General features: G+C 34.4%; 1 protein-coding gene and 1 long non-coding RNA gene across 2 annotated transcripts in view; one reads left to right on the forward strand and one right to left on the reverse strand.

Annotated features, from left to right (window-relative positions):
* Positions 1–7,263, reverse strand: part of LOC127857377 (uncharacterized) — a 17,254-nt gene extending 9,991 nt beyond the window's left edge. The window contains exons 1-8 of the mRNA XM_052393774.1: positions 7,081–7,263; positions 6,562–6,703; positions 5,226–5,533; positions 4,472–4,624; positions 4,156–4,297; positions 3,668–3,808; positions 3,311–3,444; positions 2,418–2,582 (exon numbers count right to left, since the gene is read on the reverse strand). Coding sequence (XP_052249734.1) covers positions 2,418–2,582; positions 3,311–3,444; positions 3,668–3,808; positions 4,156–4,297; positions 4,472–4,624; positions 5,226–5,533; positions 6,562–6,699 — 1,181 coding nt within the window. The 5' untranslated portion in view covers positions 6,700–6,703; positions 7,081–7,263. The remainder of the gene's footprint in view (positions 1–2,417; positions 2,583–3,310; positions 3,445–3,667; positions 3,809–4,155; positions 4,298–4,471; positions 4,625–5,225; positions 5,534–6,561; positions 6,704–7,080) is intronic.
* Positions 7,264–7,498: 235 nt separating this feature from the next.
* LOC127858716 (uncharacterized) lies at positions 7,499–16,483 on the forward strand. The gene is made up of 2 exons (XR_008039026.1): positions 7,499–7,616; positions 15,455–16,483. It is a non-coding gene; the product is annotated as an uncharacterized LOC127858716 (long non-coding RNA).
* The last annotated feature ends 3,370 nt before the right edge of the window (positions 16,484–19,853 follow it).

Below are 19,853 nucleotides of genomic sequence, written 5' to 3' on the forward strand. Positions count from 1 at the left end.
AAAGTGTCATACACCATTCCAGAAAAAATGGACTTACGGATGAGTACATGTAAGTGTTATCAAGTAGAAACAATATGAAATATGAGGTTTGACTAAACTCACATATGGGCCTGAATAAGATAATGCCAAGCACGAACAGACAAAGCCAGAAAAGACGCTGTGACCAACCACTGCCAATACAACATATAAGTCTATAGAAGCAAGGCCTGATACTTCAAAACGTCAAGCTTAAACGTACAACAAAATGCTGGCGACTAAATTCATCAAAATCTAACCAAGCTATGAAAACTTACAAAGTCCGTAAATGACGAGAGCAACGTGTATCAGAAGTGCGCCCTATGTGATAAAGGAAGAACCTAGACATGGTGGGCGGTCGAAAATGATTTGGCTCGAGCAAAGGAGTACAAAAACTCAGTACCATGCTCTAAAAGGGACCTTTTTTCAGATGTTTGCATGTATTGAAGTTTGTCATTTAATTCTTTAAATTAATAAATTAAAACATGTTAAGTAAATAGCGCAAGTAACAAACAAGAATCAAATTAGAGAAAGAAACAAAGTGATACTAAACTCGTACCACTGGCCCTTGGAGTAAATAACCGGCACCTACACAAATCGGCCATCCGTGCTTTTACACTGAGTGGTGTTTTGTATACTGTATATGAGCAATACTCGTACATATAACAATAACGACAGAACACTCTTATTAATTATAATAGTTTTTTTCCATCTTTTTCCAATTTGACAGAGCGTGAAAAGGTCCCATTAACGATCCCGGCAAAAAGAAAAAGAAAATAAAGGGAATAACTTGGCTTTGTAGTGTAAGCCCTGAAGGCAGCGACAAAAGGCAAACGATATTTCCCCACAGCAGCACTACACAACAGGAAGTGCTTCAGAAGATAACTCCGAAAAATCCCCTCTTACGGAGTAATAAACGAAACATATGAGGCAGACGGTATTTCAAATCTGGAAGCGAAGCAGACCAACAATAAAACAAAATCAGTCTAGGAAAATAAACACCATATCCATGTGGCTGTTTAAAACTAAATCGCAAGCAGACAGTTAAACTGTCCAGTATAGAGCAATAGGCTAGTAGTGTAGGCTGCGAGACCTGGACGCTTCACGCGGACACAGAACGCAGGCTACATGCATTTGAACTTAAATGTTTCCGAAGCCTGCTCCGCATCACCTATACGGAGCACAAGACCAACGAGTACGTCCGGAACATAACAGCAAAACTTGTTGTTCCACAAAAGTCCCTTCTGGCTACCGTCAAACGACGAAAGTTGTCTTGGTTTGGACACGTCACCAGGCACGACTCTCTGCGCAAGACTGTTCTCCAGGGCACTTTTTAGGGAGGTCGACGTCGAGGCCGTCATTATTATAGTTGGATGGATAATAAAAAAGAATGGAAATCCCTTCCCATGGATTAATTTATCTCAGCAACACACAACAGACATGCTTGGAGGAGAAGTTCTGTATCTTCGTCCCACATTTCCCCTCAACGACAAAACCGGTCAATGGATTGATCATGACGATGATAGAGCAGTAGATCTAATTATCTTTCGACTGCATTCAGTGTGCAATATACTACGAAACCCACATGTACAAGAGATTCCGCCTGGTGCTGTCTCAAAATTATCCCTTTTGAGAAACCGACCAAGCGGCGCAAAATATCCTCAGGGTAATACAGGGGTCAGCAATTCGTGTGTGTGTGGGAGGAATTTATGACTGGAGCTTTTGAGATAGCAGCAGATGATGTAAGGACAAGTGGAGGTCCTGTCAAAAACTTACATTTTCATCATTAGCTCCAGAATCATAGATGTGATCGACAGGAGGAAGAATGCACAGGAGTATTTGCAAGTTTTGATAAAGAAAATGTTATCAAGCAATATGATGATCAATATAATGTTGCTGTTTTATTTGGTAAAAAAGATGTGTTAGCCAGCAAATATAGCATACAAAAACAAGTTTATTGAATAACAAAGGGACCATTTCATTTACTGTTAGGGTATAATTTTATTTTTTCTTACTGATCGAAGAAACAAAGTGAACGAAATTTAAATTGTTTTGTATTCTATGCTTTCACAAACACTTGCCTTACATATTATCTTTTACTCAACTTTATTTGATTTCTTTATAATTATAACATATCTTTTTGGAAATGTATAAACTATGAGATGCCAGAGAGAGGAAAAATAATTGAAATATCAAGGTTAAAGGGCACTTTATATGTTTTTACAATACAATTTATTCATCAATCGAATAACCACTGTCTACGATGCCGAACACTATGTGCAGTTCATTGGTGTAACGTTATATGTCTTATAAGCTCGGCATATTTGGATTTTCTCTTGTTTCAAATGTTCGCTGCAACCCGACACCGTAAGCCTAGTCTTACTAACGAGAAAAAAACCTACCCATTGATATCCGTCACGGTAAGGCAGACCATGTGGTGACCAATTTCACTCCTTGATGGTATCCATCTTAACTCCACATATTGGACATTTTCACGGCCATCAGGGTCATCAGTTACAGCTGATACCAACACGGTCTCGTTCCTCGAGCAAAGCAAGTTGAAATGTCTGTTGAAACAAACAAACACAGGTTAAACACGTACATGCTAAAGGAAATTAAAAAAGATATTTTAAATCAATTTATTTATTTAAGTTACAGTAAAAATAGAGAAAACATACAAACAAACAAACAAACGAACATTATTTGACAATATCGCAATCACTATATACGATTCACCTTTCGATTAAAGTTATAGAAATCACATACCGGTGAACACTTATGACAAATAAAGATGAGTTGAATTAAAATATGATTGTCCCTGCACACATGCAACGTGTGTTACTTAAGAAACAGTATATCAACGAAGAATCAAGATGTTGTTACATTTACAAGACGTTTGACTTTAGGTGAAACAATAAATATATTTAAAAGTGTATAAGGTGTTGATGTTTTTATGAGAAACGCATCGTCAATTTTTTTTTACTTAAGAGAAATGTCCTGACTTAGGCCTTCATTCATTTCCATTCTCAGCATTTCAATTACACATAGTAGCTAAAGAACAAATTGTATTCACATTCAGTATAATTAAATTTACTTTTTACAGTAATAACACCTACGCTTAATGCTTTGATCTTTCGGTGAAAATGTCATCAAAATACTTGCAGCTTTTATATTTTTTGATAAATCGTAGGATCGATGTTGATGGACCGACCGACAGACACAAGAATTGACATTACGGACAAATGTTAACCTATAGTCCTTGCCGATGAAATATAAAATAGCTATGTTTACTCACACATCATGACTTGATTCGGCAAATATTTTAGTAGTCCAAACAGCATCAGCATAAACAATAAATTCTGTGCTTGAAGCTTCCGAAGGCGAGACAAATCTGGGACTTGTCAGGCGGCTTGTTACAAGAACTATGAACTATGGATAAAAGAGTATAGATTTACATTAAAAAAAAAACCATTTAAAAAAAAGATATGTATGCATTATTACTAGCCAACTAGTCTTAATTAACAATATGTTATTAACTCGCTATAATATGTTTTATGAAATTTACTTGTTTTATAACGGTATTTATATTGGTCTCGGGAATATTTAAAGTGTTGTTTTTTATTCAAGAATATATAAACGCTGTGCTTATAACCTGAAAAGTAGATGAACTGAGTGCAAAATTTCCACCATTGAAGTTGATAGTGCTGTAGTCCCTTGCATTTAATGAAATGGCTATCCATGTCTCTGCTGTGTAATTGTTCTCCAGTGTTGCTTCAATCTTCACCGAACAGTTCTGTTCATAAAAGCGCAGTAATTGGTAGCACAAACCCATTAAAATGGTTGCTTTATTGAAACGTTTCATCGTTTTGCTTTCAATTTAAGTTGCACGCGATTAAAATGCATGGTACAGTATTCAATTGAACTCTTAACCATTACATCACACGTTCTGTATAAAATAAGTAATTAATATGTGCCGGATAAACAAATTTAAATTTAGCTATCTATGTCTTATTTTCCAATATATTTAAATTGTAGGTTATATTAATGACATTATCATTTGAAAACTCATTTGCATTTATAAATACTCTAAATTGCCTATAACAGGCACATAAAATAGACCTTATTTAGATAAGTGTTTACCGGAAACACATCAATCCCTGATGGTATGGCCCCTTTGTTTAGAAAACCCGCTTCGCTAAATTGTGATTTAGAACACTCAATTCTGTCATCATCTTCGTCAAAAGCAGGGAAGTTGATGATCGTTGTCATGTTGAGTAGAATTCTCATATGTTATAAATAGAACATTTTGAACATTGGAACAAATTAACAACTGACAGTATTTCAGACTGTATATTTTCATGAAAACACTGATTTTATAGTAAAAATACATACACGATGTTTTTTTCTGATTAGATTCCTTACTATTTATGAAATATAAATAATGTACAATACATACTTATAAAAGGGTTTTGGTAATAATTTTGGTGCTTTGTTTGGTTTTTTAGTGTCATTTCTGATCACTGGAGTAATATGGGTTTGCAAGTGCCACGGTAATGGTCCGTTTGGTTGCTTCTGTATTGTAAGCTCTTTCCAGAAACTCCCCTCAGCGCTGCAGTAAAACGACAATATATATAGGGAAAATATAAGGAAAAAAAAACACAACAATAGAATTGTATTTCACCGTCTCCGGAAATATTTGTTACACGGTTTCTTACCGAAAACCGTGTTGTGTTATACTGGTTGCGTAAATAATTATCTACACTTATTTGACTACTATATATCACATAGTGCTTGGTCAGTCAGAAGCCTTGGCACACAATCGTATTTCTAATTACCATTATTTCCCTCAGTATTAACGTAATGAAAAGACATACTTTAGTCGTGCTGTAATTAATAGCGTCAATTTTGTTTATCGTGACATCACTAAACGCTTTCTTCAAATAATGATTTCACTGACTTTATATAAACCCCTCTTTACTTTTGCACATTAATTCACATGATTGTTCATTCAACTCAAAACTAAATAAATACAACCCCTTATGCGTTGGTATAGAGACAATGACTTGGACACTGTATCCGAATATATTTACAAAAAAAAAACAATTTAATTATCGATTATAAAATAATATTAAGACGTTCACAATAATCTTATGATTTTAAATTATGCTGTCATAAAGAACAAAATAAACATAAATATTGTATCAACATACACAATATCCGCTTCTTTAGTTTCGTTGATTTGTATTGAAAATGTTGCAATTTCCTGTTCCCAATGATCACTTCCGCTAACTGCAACGACTGTCTCTTGAATTGTACCCACTAAGGCTTCATTGATCATTTTTATCCGTTTGTGTTCTTCGGTTTCGTATGTGTAGTTCCCAAATCGTATATTATTCTGTGTAGATTGTTCGATCGACCTTCTAGTTATCAGTGTCGATGTGCCAACGTGATTTCGTGAGCAGTTTGGACCGCATGGTCCTGTCCCCAATTCCCAGCCAGTAATGATTTGCACATGGGCCTAAAGTGTGCGCAAATTTCTATTTTAAAAATGGCAGAGTAAAACTAAATGTCCACGCTATTAAAAGATATCAAAAACATCAAAAGGATATGACTTAAATAAAACAGAAATTGCGCAAATTATATCGATTTGTACTAATCTGGTTTCAAATGAACAATTTGAATTTACACGTTGGTTGGGAAAAATGCATTCTTATGTATAAAACTAAGACCTTAAACGTTCGTTCTTTTCATCTAAATTTATTCCGGATACAGTCGGAGCAAATAACCGATATTCGTAGCAAAATAAAGCAAACATTCAACAAACGAAAGTTTGCACACCGATTGCATTACTCAATTTCTTATATTTCATAGAGAATAGGTACACCTTCCACTGAATCTTTCAGCAGTGTTTACTAAGCCTTAACAACAATACGATAAAACAGTCTTATATACTGCTTTTGTAAAAGACATTAAATTGTTATATTAAAATCCTTTTAAATAACTAAAAAATAATATAAGTATGATGGTTAACGTTAGACTCAGAACCCAATGAAGATCACTACACCAGCTTTTATCTATATAATGTGCAATGTGATTTGTCAATGATCATGCAGTTGAATCAGAAATAGATTTAAGCACTAAAGAGAAGGATTAATAAACACTATATCTACATCAGCAATACATAACGATGCTGTGAAAACGGCGACATAAGTGTTGAAAGAGTAAAGTGTCGCTGCAGACAACATAAGTCACATATATTGTCTAACTTCGCAACCCATGGCCGCCCACAAATAAAAAAGAATCAACAAACTTTGGAAATGGTCATAAACATTTGTATAAGGGGTTCTTTTCGAAACGCATCAAGTTGTTTTGTTTAAGAAGATTAATATCAGTAAGCACCATCAGCTCCTCATGGAATTGATCTTCATGTTTTTAATAAATTTAATATATTTAAATTTTTATACATGAAAGAAGACAAATAAACACTCAAATTAGCTGATGATTGTAAATTTATCTTATCGTTGCAAATAAGCACACGTTACTTACCGTGTATGTCCCGTTTTGATGTTCCAAATCGTAGTTGATATATCCGCCATAGAATACAGCTGTCTGCATTGGGCTCGACACACGCGTGAATCCAAGCATAAGGAAAACTACGTGCCAACAAATTATGGTGTGGCCCATTTTCCTTATGAATTAAAAAGATACCTTAGTGATGTGATAATACGATTGGTATTAGTTATAAAAAAAATAATGTCGTGGAAGAGAAGTGATAGGCAATGTTCTTTTATAATAAAACGAAAGGATAATTATACTATTAAATAAATATAATAACCGGTATCTAAAATATTATTATATTATTATCAATTTTCATTTCAACACTCCTAGTTACAATAATGCAGTTTTATTACAAACAGGCAACAACAGGATTCTAATATAACAACTTAATAAAAACAATAAGAAATTAATTGAACGTTTACTATTTATTTATGCATTTATTTATTTATGAATCTATTTATTTATTTATTGAAAGATGTATCAAGTATAAGTCAATAAAAAGCTCACGTTAATTAAAAGTCCTACACAATTTACACTCTACACTACTATCATGCGATGTCACAGTTTCATTGAAAACCGACTCTACAAATACAATAAAGGTGTCAAATATTGCCATTCACTCTTCCAGATTCTGGAAAAGACTGTGAGGAAAAACGCGTGGCATATGGGTTTTATAACCATGCCCTTAGCGTCCTTGTTGCAAATACATATAAATTGGTCGACATACCGAGTGATAGGTTATGTTTCTAGAGAGAATACTGATCCGACATGAAGGATTTAAATTTTACGTTAACGATAAATGTCAGATAATCAGCGTAGATACGATTGCCTTAATCTTCTTATAGCCATCTCCATATCACCTGAAATATGTGATAATCCGACTGCCAATACAACTGAAACAGAGGTCTTAGGATCAAAAGATGAACGTGATAAGCGCATGGAACAGGGACAGATATCCTGAAGATCAAACTACAAAAATACAAGACCATGCATGTATTTGAATGACAAAAGAGGAAGTTATTCATTAACACAATTCAACCAAAGTAAGTAATTAATAATTATGGGCTTCAATTAATGTTTTCTGTGTATTGCAGTTTATTTTTGTTTGCTGATCCTGACTACCCTGCGCGGTAATATCTCATTCTTTAAACAGGTACGTCGTTAACAGCAAACCATGATACTATTTTGTATTCACGTGTGATGTTTACACAGACAGGATTGAATGTTTGTTTAATTCAATATGTCGCTTGCCTTTGGATTAAATATAAATTGTATGTATATCAGGTAAATAAGCTTAATATACTTAGACACAGGTGGTTAGCGTGTTGCTATGATATTAATTAGTTAAAACATCATTTTGGATGATAAATAATCGTATTATAACGAAAAATTAAATTTTATGGAAAAAAAATATTCACTATCAAATATATATATAACAAGGTATGCAACTCAAAATCACCCCAAATTGAGTGCATCGCTTTGAACAGCCATATCTTCATCAATTGTGCAGCAATTTTCACGATCTCGGTCTTATTCAACGCAGAAATGAATTTCCTTTTTGGAAATGTATATGTCTTGCAATATTTTTACAAATGCTGGGTCAACTTTTAAGAAATAACACGATACACAACTCGCATGACCCAGTTGACAATGATCATGCAGTTTTTAAGACTGAAATCTTCACGGAGTAAAGGGCATCTTCCCTACAACGTTCATGTACCTCGATACCATAATTCAATAAAACGTATGAAAAAACATTATTACCGTTCTTGTCGTTACATTATGCATCAAGACTAACTGTCCAGCGCCGTTTGAAACCTTTGTTTACATACATTTCAACTAACTGACATTTTAAACGTACGAGTGATTTCATTGGTCCAATTCGGAGGTGTGTCTTTACAACTGGAGATTTCATTCATAAAGACTGCATGATCATTGTCAACTGGGCCATGCGAGTTGTGAATCGTGTTATTTCTTAAAAGTTGACCCAGCATTTGTAAAAATATTGCAAGACATATACATTTCCAGAAAGGAAATTTATTTCTGCGTTGAATAAGACCGAGATCGTGAAAATCGCTGCACAATTGATGAAGATATGGCTGTTCAAAGCGATGCACCCCGTTTTGGGGTGATTTTGAGTTGCATACCTTGTTATATATATATATATTTGATAGTGAATATTTTTTTCATAAAATTTAATTGTTCGTTATAATATGATTATTTATCATTCATAATGATGTTTCCACTTATTAATATCATAGCCACACGCTAACCACCTGTGTACTGAGAGTGACGTGATTATGGCAGCATGAGCTCAATTTGAAATGATCTTTCCTAGGTTCCTTATTTAACTTTGACCTAATGCGTTTATTTTTCCATTTATCATTTGTTGATTTTTCTATAGACAAGGATTTGGAAGTTGCGAGGCTTTAGAAGTCAGCAACGAGGGCATTACAGCCCGCTTTGTTTAATAGTCGTTCAATGCTCGGTTCTGAATTCTTGCAAAAATGAAGGGTATTAGAAAATAAGTTATGCACTTAATTTCTTCTTGCATCGGAAAGTTGTAATTAAGTTGTTCTTTGGTATATTCTATTATTCAGTATCATAATTGCATTTTAATCGAATCTATATTCTCTTCTCTCTGGTTTTCATTTCATCCGATAAGAAATAATATGAGCTTTACGTTTATTCATATTTTGTTGTGTCCTTTATTATTGTCCTCTAACTGCATGTAAACTCCATTTGTTTTGTATTTACCGTTCAAGGGCGTTGACCAGGTTGTGTATATAAACCATTATACAAGCAATCGCTAACATGGAGACTAGCGGACAACGCTATAATATCTCTCCTAGTTATGTTTACTTTCTTGACTTTCATGTCTATATCTTTCTTCATCGGATTCATCGGTTGCTCCATATAGAAAGCGTTGTTTTTCAATGCTTAAATACTCGTTTGGCTGATAATCGGACCAAAACATTTATAAAGCAAAATGTTTTGTTTGGCCTTTATTATTGAGTAGTTTAATCTGTAATAGACGTCAACAGGACTGCTGATGGAGACGATATAATCCAAAGGATGAAATGAATCGATTAAATTGACAATCAATCGAAAAGTCGTCTTACAACTATAAGCCTGATTCTAAAGTTAATGATAAACATATATCCCATAGTTCGTCCAACATAAAAGTAGCGAATGCCTTCAACGAGTCAGACATGTTTTTTGTTCTACTTATAAACGTGGAATCATGCAATGACGTGGTTTGAATAAAATGTGATTGTCGTTATCTATTTAGCAAAAGCTTTATCTATCAAAAGGTCTATCATTCAACCCGTAATTATGTCTCCTACCTTCGCATAAGCTGATGTTTGTTCCTTTACACAAATCCATCGGTCCTTTAATCGTTAATATTAATACATCATATTATTAAATATAATTTGATGATTGTATATTTATTTCCGTAAGGTATGGTGTATACAACACGGAAATCTGCCTTCATTTTGCATGGTCGTAAAAAACAATAATCTCGAGCATGAAATGCCGTTGTAGTTGTGTTGTTTTTTCAAATCCTATCGTTGATGATGGTTTAACATGGAGCGGCTTTTAATATTTTATGATTGATACAAAAGCAAGAGAATCGAGTAAGACGCGCGCAATAAACAGGTACGTGTAGAAAAGCAAAGTGCAATTGATCTATTGACCCTATGACATTAACAAGATTATCTTTATTAGTATTTGAACTGTGTATAGTTATGGGTCAGAAAACGTACTAAAATGAAAGCCAACTTAAATCAGAATTCGCTAGCTCTGAGAGTCAACTGTGAGACATACTTTTAACTTATCAGGCAACGATTCACAAACAATATGTATATTCATGTTCTATACATCCCTCGCATGTTCGACCAATTCGAGCCAATTCAAGATTCCAGTTGCTTAGCGCTGATCATATTACTACATTTGGTTTCAGCAGTCAACAAAGACAACAATTGACACAGCGTGTCGATAAGGATACTGTTGTGCTTTCCCTAAAAAATGCCAAACTGTCTTTGATTCTATAACAAGTCTATCCCCTTACTGGTCGTATATATACCCATACTCATATCATTGAACGTACACTCCTTCTCACACTCATCTTATGTTAGTCATTCCAATTCACCGTCGTGTTTATTCTCCTCGCATCACTCGGCGTGCGTACGCTATTCCCATCATAAGAATCACCTCATAGTCGCACGTCATGAACATCCCCTTTCATGTCTCACGTAAGTTTCTCCCCGTATTATACGTACGCAGGACTAACACCTCTCTCGTCGTCCGTCCGACAAACTGATGCCCACAAGCGTTGCAATGGGTTATTAAAAAGGTTTTTAAAAATATATAGTTAGGGAAGACGTGTGTAAAAGTTTGTTACAAACGGTCGGACTGACGAACAGACAACGCCAAGACTATATCCCTTGCACTTCTACTGGGGATAAAAAAAAAGAAAATAAATACGACTCTATACAAATGGTAAAGGGGAGTATAGGTTTTATGGCATAGACTTTCTAACAGTACAGCATACAATAACGTAAAGGGGAAAACGCCACCCAAAAGGCACAAACATGTGTTTAATAATAATGTACATTGGTTTTGTTTTGCAATTAACGTCTGTGATAATAGGCCTGACAGATTTTGAGTTTATGTCGGATAAAGATTTAAACGAAGTGCTTCAATACAGACCTAAATTTTCGTAAACTACGCAACTTACATACCGAAGTATTTAACTACATTAAGACAGGTGTCAGTGAGCCTGCGAACGCTGTATTTGACGTCTAGACTTAAGAAAGTTTAGATGCGTAGGGATTAAATCACGAGTGCGAAGCACGAGTGATTTGAAACCACGCATCTAAACTTCCGGCCGTGGGTTATTCGACAAAAACTATAACGTACACGAATTATTTCGATTCTAACACGATTTTTACCAAAGATTTATAGAATGTATCTTATTGTTCTTGCATACTATTTTATGTTAAGCTCCGCCCATAAAAATAGCTTTCGGCTGTTCTGTCGATCAGATCTCCGCCCTAAATAACAGCCAAACTGGATGGAAAAAACCCATTTCATTTCTGCTGGTGGTAAATGTATCGGCATGTTTTGTTTAGCTACAGCGCGTGCTTTCAGTGTATAAGCTCCGCCCATAATTTGTTGCAGAATAACCCATGGACGATTTTCTTCTTTCTTAATATGAAATTTGGCACGTGCCGTGTTAGAATCTTTAATAAGGGGATGTAGTCCACCGTTTATTCAATGTCGCTTCCCGTTCGACCAGCGAATCACATACATTTAAATATCAGTAGAGCATTAACGTCAATAAACTACATAAACAAAGAAACGTGGTTTATGCTGGCTTCGCACACAGGTGGTTAGCGTGTGGCTATGATATTAATTAGTAACAACATCATTTTGAATGAAAAATAATCAAATTATAACGAAAAATCTACTTCTCTGAAAAAAAATCACTATCAAGTGTGTTAATATATAACAAGGTATTCAACTCAAAATCACCAGAAACCAGGGTGCATCGCTTTTGAACAGCCATTACTTCCTTAATTTTGCAGCGTTGTGCAACTCCGTGTTGTTCAACGCAGAAATGAATTTCCTTTCTGGAAATGCACCTTTTTTCCAATATTTTTACAAATGCTGGTAATGAAGCATGCATGAAATGCGCATCTCAAGGTACATTTTGATCATTTGTTGATACCAATACTAGGTTTATTTGACCACGCAATAAATGTTCGCCGTTGTTAATACTCGTTTGGTAGATACTACCTTTTTGGCAATGCATCGCATTAATCTTTCTTATAAATATGCTGAGGAAGAAATCGAAGGTAGCTGGACCAAGGCAAATTTTGAAAAGTTAAATCCTTTATTGGCATTTAATGGACTGCTGATAGAGACGATTTAATCCCAATGGTTAAGCAAATCATTTACGAATGACAGTTAATCGAAAAGTCATCTTATTTCTAAGTCCAATCCTAAACATATATACCCCATGGTTCGAATAACTGAAAATAGCAAATGTCCTCAAGAAGTCCGTTAGTTGTTGTATTCTCCTTTTATAGTGAGTAAAATCGTTGTTTCATACAAATAACCGAAAATTTCACAACCAGTTTATCTTAAAGGGATCTTTTCACGCTTTGGTAAATTGACAAAATTGAAAAAGTTGTTTCAGATTCGTAAGTTTTCGTTTTAGTTATGATATTTGTGAGGAAACAGTAATACTGAACATTAACCATGCTCTAATATAGCCATTTTATGCATCTTTTGACGATTTTAAAACCTAAAAATTATAAAGCGTTGCAACGCGAAACGATTGAATAATTTGGAGAGTTCTGTTTTTGTCGTTAAATTTTGTGAAACTACGAAGATTGCTTATATAACGTATAAAATACGTCAAGAATATGTACTCGGCGGAATAGCTCAGTAGGCTAAAGCGTTTTTACTTCAGGACTCTGGCAGGACTCCAGGGGTCACTGGTTCGAAACCTGCTCCGGGTAATGTTCTTTTCCTTTTTTTAATTTTTTTCTTGATTTTTTACTGGAGCTTAAATGATCCAATGTTTACATTTATCAATGTAAAGCATTTAATGAATAAGTTAAAAAAATGCCAAAATCTGTGAAAAGGCCCCTTTAACAGACTGATGACGATAGAGGTGTCTTCTTTAAAAAATAGTACATGTCTGGGATTTGATTAATAGCCATAATGATAACCATTAACTATCAAGTGAAAGCTTTTAATATTTAGACAAAAGTTTAACGACCAAAAAAACACCTTCAATATTTGAGTCTATTTTCGTGTCTCGTCGCATCTAATCCGTTTTCGCGCGATATCTTTACAATGAATTAACCTTTGATTGTGCAAACTGGTTGTTTGATATATTGAGAACTCTTTGACCGAAGAAATTTATAGCATGGTTACTTCAAAAAACTTCTTTTGATTATAAGTTCAACAGATCAAAACATAATAAGTAGGGATAGAAAAGATGTTTATCGATTGAAAGGTCAACAGCTAGGTTTTAACTATGCTGTTTCATGGCAAAACAAGTATAAATCACATCATCGTTTTTTAGATGTACTATTGTATATTTTTTCATTGGATGGTTATAGAACACCGTTATGTGCTTTCATTTGAGTTTATTCATTTCATCGGTGTATGAACTGTCGGTAAAATAAGAAACGTATTTGCACAAACAACAAAGGGGTTTATATATACATTAGGCGTATTTTTTTGCACAGTTCATACGCTGATGAGATGCAGAAAAAAGCTATTCAATTCTTATAACGACAACGTTTTGTGTATACAATCTTCACTTGTCTCAACGCAAATGGCCACACCGAATTTTAATTCGCTGACGTGCGAATCTCGTTACACTTTCGGTTTAATGTTCGACGAACGGAGAAACGTTAATATTCAATAATGACGGTCTCTCACCATTGATAAATGGAAAGCCACGTCTTTAAGATTTGCAGATTGAAAAAAAAAAGGTATGGTCTTGAATATTTATAATTGGCATATGTAATAGATCTTTGAGAATTGAAACACCACGGGGGGAGGGGGGGGCATGCGTAGCTTGGAGCTTACTGGGTTTAAAGGAGATTAGTTTGAACTTCCTTCCAAGATGTCATCGGGTTCGTGGTTTTCGTGATGGAGTAACGGATATTTTCACCCGTAAAGCCACATTATATCTATATTTCTTTTTATTGGATACACCCTTGTGTCTCTACGGTGTATGTGCTTTCCTCGTTTTGCTTCAATACCGTTGACGTCAGAATAAAATATTTATTGAAGCAAAACCGTCCACAATTTTGTTGTTAAATTTCTTGACCTTAGAGATTTGGATGAATCTGTTAATCTGTTTATCTGTGCATGTTTACAGTACTATATAACATAAATCACGAGTATTTTATTATCTCGACGCGTTTTCATGTCTATAAATTTATTTTATGACGAATTATAATGGTTTATCCCCCCTTTTGATAGAGATTTTGGATGAATCTGTTTATCTGTGCATGTTTACAGTACTATATAACATAAATCACGAGTATTTTATTATCTCGACGCGTTTTCATGTCTATAAATTTATTTTATGACGAATTATAATGGTTTATCCCCCCTTTTGATAGAGATTTTGGATGAATCTGTTTATCTGTGCATGTTTACAGTACTATATAACATAAATCACGAGTATTTTATTATCTCGACGCGTTTTCATGTCTATAAATTTATTTTATGACGAATTATAATGGTTTATCCCCCCCTTTTGATAGAGATTTTGGATGAATCTGTTTATCTGTGCATGTTTACAGTACTATATAACATAAATCACGAGTATTTTATTATCTCGACGCGTTTTCATGTCTATAAATTTATTTTATGACGAATTATAATGGTTTATCCCCCCTTTTGATAAATTACTTTCTTTTAAGCATATTTGGGTACCTGACTTTCAAACAGCAAACACTGTTCCTACCTATGTAAGAATGTTTTAAACGGGGTACCTGTTCTGAATGAATTCAACTTTGATGCGAATGTTTTGAAGAACTTTTCCTCATAAGTGGTCAAGAGTTAAAATGTTGTATTCTGTTGCAGTAATCCCAGTATATAATACATAAGGAATTGTTTAGTTTTAAGTCATTAGCTCAAAGATGACATAAACATTGATTTGAATGTTTTCTTAAATATAACGCTAACATCTGGTTTGCTTGATATAAGGCATTGGACGGTATTATTTACACCGTGTAATTTTTACATGTTTATTTTAACACAAATGAACATACAAGTTTGTATTTGAATATGCCTAAACTGAATACTGTGCTTACTTAACGGAATACCATGATACTATTTTCAGGTAACACGACGCCAATTATAGACGTTGATGATGCCAATATTAAAAATATCAAGGCATTACTACGTGTGTACCGCTCTAGAAAGCGAAAGGTACCAACCCATCAAACAAAATAGAGTACGCCGAAGTACCAGTTAAACGCACAAAACAATGACATATACGTGCAGTATAAGTGTAATGAGCAACATAAGGGGTAAAGCCGGTTCGATACTATTACAATGTGGATGAGAGAAAAAACCTACCATTATCAGGCTGCAGGATAAACGGGGTCCACAGGGATTTACGCATGGGCAAGACAGAATGAAAACACACCGCTAAAAACCATATTTTTGCAAATATATAAAGTTATTGAAATAATTTAGCAAAAATGTTTAGTGCATGAAAAACAGTTTGTCTTGCAGTTTGTGCCGATATCATAAGAGTTAAGAATACATTTATTGAATACGTCTGAAATCGGTGCCAACATTTCACTTTGCGTGCAGCATAACCGTGTATAACTGCCAGTACACGTCTATTTTTTGGCCAATAAATCTTATTTAAACACATTGCCATTAGCCGCATAAAAACTGTTGTTTTTTTATGAACTAGTTGTAGTTATTCAGAAAAATTGTTTTATACAAATATGTTAAGAGCACCACTTATCGGTGTGTTTACATCCATTTACCCCATACAGTTACGTGATCCTTCACCCTGATTATTGCGATTCGGAATACATGAAGCGATTTGGAATACCCGACATGAGCTTAGATAGAGAATACATGGTTGGTGCCGAGATGGAGAAAGTTTTTCCGGTGAGGCTTAGAAAAAGAAAAAAGGGCGAGCTTTAGAATGTAGTGTTACTTTGTTCGATTTAATGATATTTCATTGAAAAAAGGTGCATAGTGGTTTATTTAAATATATATGTATATAACACCATGTAAGAAACTAGCATCATGACATATACGGAATGAAAACTGTAATTAAGTAGAACTAATAGTAATGATATGTCAGACATTTCTGTGTAAACTTAATATAATAAAACTACAAACAACATCTGTACATGTTTTTCTTTGGTGCACGTTTCTTAATCTGCTGCATTAGTCAGGTTCTGTTGAAGGATTCTGGCACATTCTACATTTGAACTATGTGGTCCATGAATTAAGAATGGAATCTCAGTCTTCCTGTATTTTTAAATTCCTAATTGCATACACCCTCTGCGACCTACATCATCTGAAAAGACGGTCAACGAATGGTTTAAATTAACAAACGTTCATATCAGAACGGTCGACGCGTTATCAAATATATTAAAATATAACTGAACGGGGCTGATAAACATTATATTATCTCGTATATCAGGAACACCCCAACCAATCGTCTTGAAAATAATTGATCCCTTTAATCTCTAAATAACGCGTTAATGTTAACTTGACTTCGTGTCTGTGTGTGATTTCGTCCATATCGTGTACATAGATGATCATGCCGTTGAAATTGTCTTAACTTTTTAAATATTTTATTAATGATCGCTGTCGAACTTCGTCGCAAAAGTCCATGGTTTGTTACCGAGCAGTTCCAATATTTCATAATGCACAAATATGTAAACTGTTTTCCGGATGTTCCGATTGTATACAGAGGTCGCGTTGATTCCTAATCAATAAGTTGAGTCTACATCTACACGTGCTGTTATGCAAATTAAATTCACAATCTGAGAGGCAACATATAAAACACGCACGCGCACCCGTATACATGTACGTACACACATGCAGTCAGGATATGCTTATCGTTTCCCATAAAGGTATATTTGTACCGTTTTGCGTAGTTATCTGCGTGATGATCCAGATTGTACCTTTACATTTAGTCTGTACACACATCGAAACAATCGTGTTTCTTGCTGATCGTTTGAATGTATTTCAATAAGTTTTTCGGCGTAACTATATACGCCAGCTTTTCACCTCAGCCTGAAATTCGTAAGCGACCAATCAATTTGAATATAAAATTGCCCGCCGGTAGGCCTGAAACATTTCGCAGTAGAAAACGTGCAATCTATAAACAGATTTCACATTAACATTAATATGTTATTCCAACTACTTTCTATTTTTGGGGAGTGTAGGGTATGAACAGGGATACTACAGTTCGTTTAGCAACGATGTGAACTGCGTATTCAGCGTGAAACAATTGTATCTTTAATGATAAGGTTTGAGAGATAGAGCAGTTTCACACTCAATGCTCGACATCAATACAGAGTGTGTACCCCTTTTTATTTAGAAGAATGTCAGCGCCAGAGAGTTTGTACTTAAAGGCTGTGCTCTCATATTTGGTAATTACTACGATATTGCATTTTGTGCAAATTTTAGATGATATAAGTATTGTTGTTCAGTAACCTGATGTACGCTTTGACGAAAATATTTAAAATTGTTTTCGAAATTGACCGTTAAACACGTAAATGTTTAAAGCTTTAAACAAGCCGTCGTTCTAGCAGTGTAATTGTTACCTCACTTTTAAGCATTGCATTCCAACCCGCAAGGTTTCAAGGTCAGTTTGCGGTAAGTTACAGAAATCGTTATATCAATGCTATCGCGTATACTATATTCACTTGAAGTTTATTTTGATCAGAAAGATACTTAATAAAGATATTCGGCGATATTATTATGGTCTGTCAAACCTAGATTTTTAATGTGTTTTCAACAATTGCATGATAATGACCAATTTTGATTAATTTAATTAGAAATATTTATCCATTTAGACCAATTTATTAAAGCATGAGCACGATGATTCACGATACTATTAATAATGGAATCAAATAAGATGGAGTGTTGCCGGATGACCTATATGCTTACATTTATTTTCATGCTTTTTGTCTTTTTATATTCTGTAAATATAGATATCTGAGTAATAGTATCTAATAAAGCGAAATAAGCCACGAAATCTGGCGCAACAACCCGTAATTGATTTGCGTGTGATATGCAATTAAGAACTACGCATAAAAAAGGCATTCGCTATTTTTGATCTCATAATATAACATTTGATCATTCACAAACACAGACCACAATCAACGCCGTATATCTTTTTTTAAAGATATTTCTTGTTGTTAATAAATCATGGTTTAAACCCAGCATAGCGCGTGTTAGTACTGTCTATTGTGACGTACATATAACAGCTTTTGAATTCGTTGTTTGCATATAGCTATAATATGAAGTTATGCTTCTTCCCGATAAATACTGAAGCGATCATCGGAGTTCAAGAATAAGAAAATAAAAAATAAACGACCTGATGATCTTGTTCTTGACTTCGTAAGGCCCACTTTAATCTTGCCTTAGATATAATCAAAACCTTCTTTTATATTCATAATGGGGACACACTGGTGTATGGTTTAAAAAAAATTTAGATGATGTTTTTGCACATTCTAAAATTCAAACTTTTCTTAATATTGTTCGATTAAACATTCTGACCGACGTTCTTCAACATTTAACAAATGCGGATTTTTGTAAAGCGTGCAGAATCGGAAGTGTAACCCATCTGCGACGCAATAGAATGTGACAGAACCTCCATAAAATACGGTAGAATATCCTTAAATACATACCAGTGATATTTACAAAGCGCGAAAGTTAAAACTTCGTTTCATTTTATTTTTTCAAGCGAATACGCTATTTTTACATTTATAATGGGATATGCTGACCAACTGCGAATGTTATTTGGAGAGACGACATGCTTAATTATGATAATAAGAGGGCCTGAAAGGCCCAAAGTCGCTCACCTGAAATGAAAAGAAATGACCTGTTTTTGCAGCCCAAGATATCAATGGTTCAAATGTTCTAACCAAGTTTCATGAAGAATGAACAACAAATGGCCCACTGGCGGCCATGTTTTTCAACAGACCTGAACTATTTTTGAACTCGTCCAAGATATCATTGGGACAAATCTTCAGACCAAGTTTCATGAAGATCCGACAATTAATGTGGCCGCTACAGTGTTAACAAGGCAAATATTCATGACGCACAACGGAAGACAGACAATTGACAAAAGGTGATCACAAACGTTCACCATGAGCAAAATATATTATGCTCATAAAGATTGTCACCATGTTTGAAGATGATATTATTAAAACTAATTGAGTAAACCAAATCAAGATATGATAACAACATTTGCACTCAACAAGTGTCATTCAGATTGAACTCAAATGTGACTAAAAGTATTCACAATGTTTCACTATAAACAACTGTAGACATACAAAAAAACTACCACCCCCTGAGAGCATTGTTAATAAACAATAATGAACTATTTTCAGACTCACCATGCAATTATATTTCCAATTAAAACATCAATAAATCCGTTTTAAAACACAAATCTTTGATAATGTGGGTTATTGTATTTAACAATAAAACCCAGTTTATTTTAGCAGAAATGTGGACCCTTCAAGGGAGAGTAT

Source organism: Dreissena polymorpha, chromosome 14 (assembly GCF_020536995.1).
Source record: "Dreissena polymorpha isolate Duluth1 chromosome 14, UMN_Dpol_1.0, whole genome shotgun sequence".
In the NCBI taxonomy this organism is placed as follows: Eukaryota; Metazoa; Mollusca; class Bivalvia; order Myida; family Dreissenidae; genus Dreissena; species Dreissena polymorpha.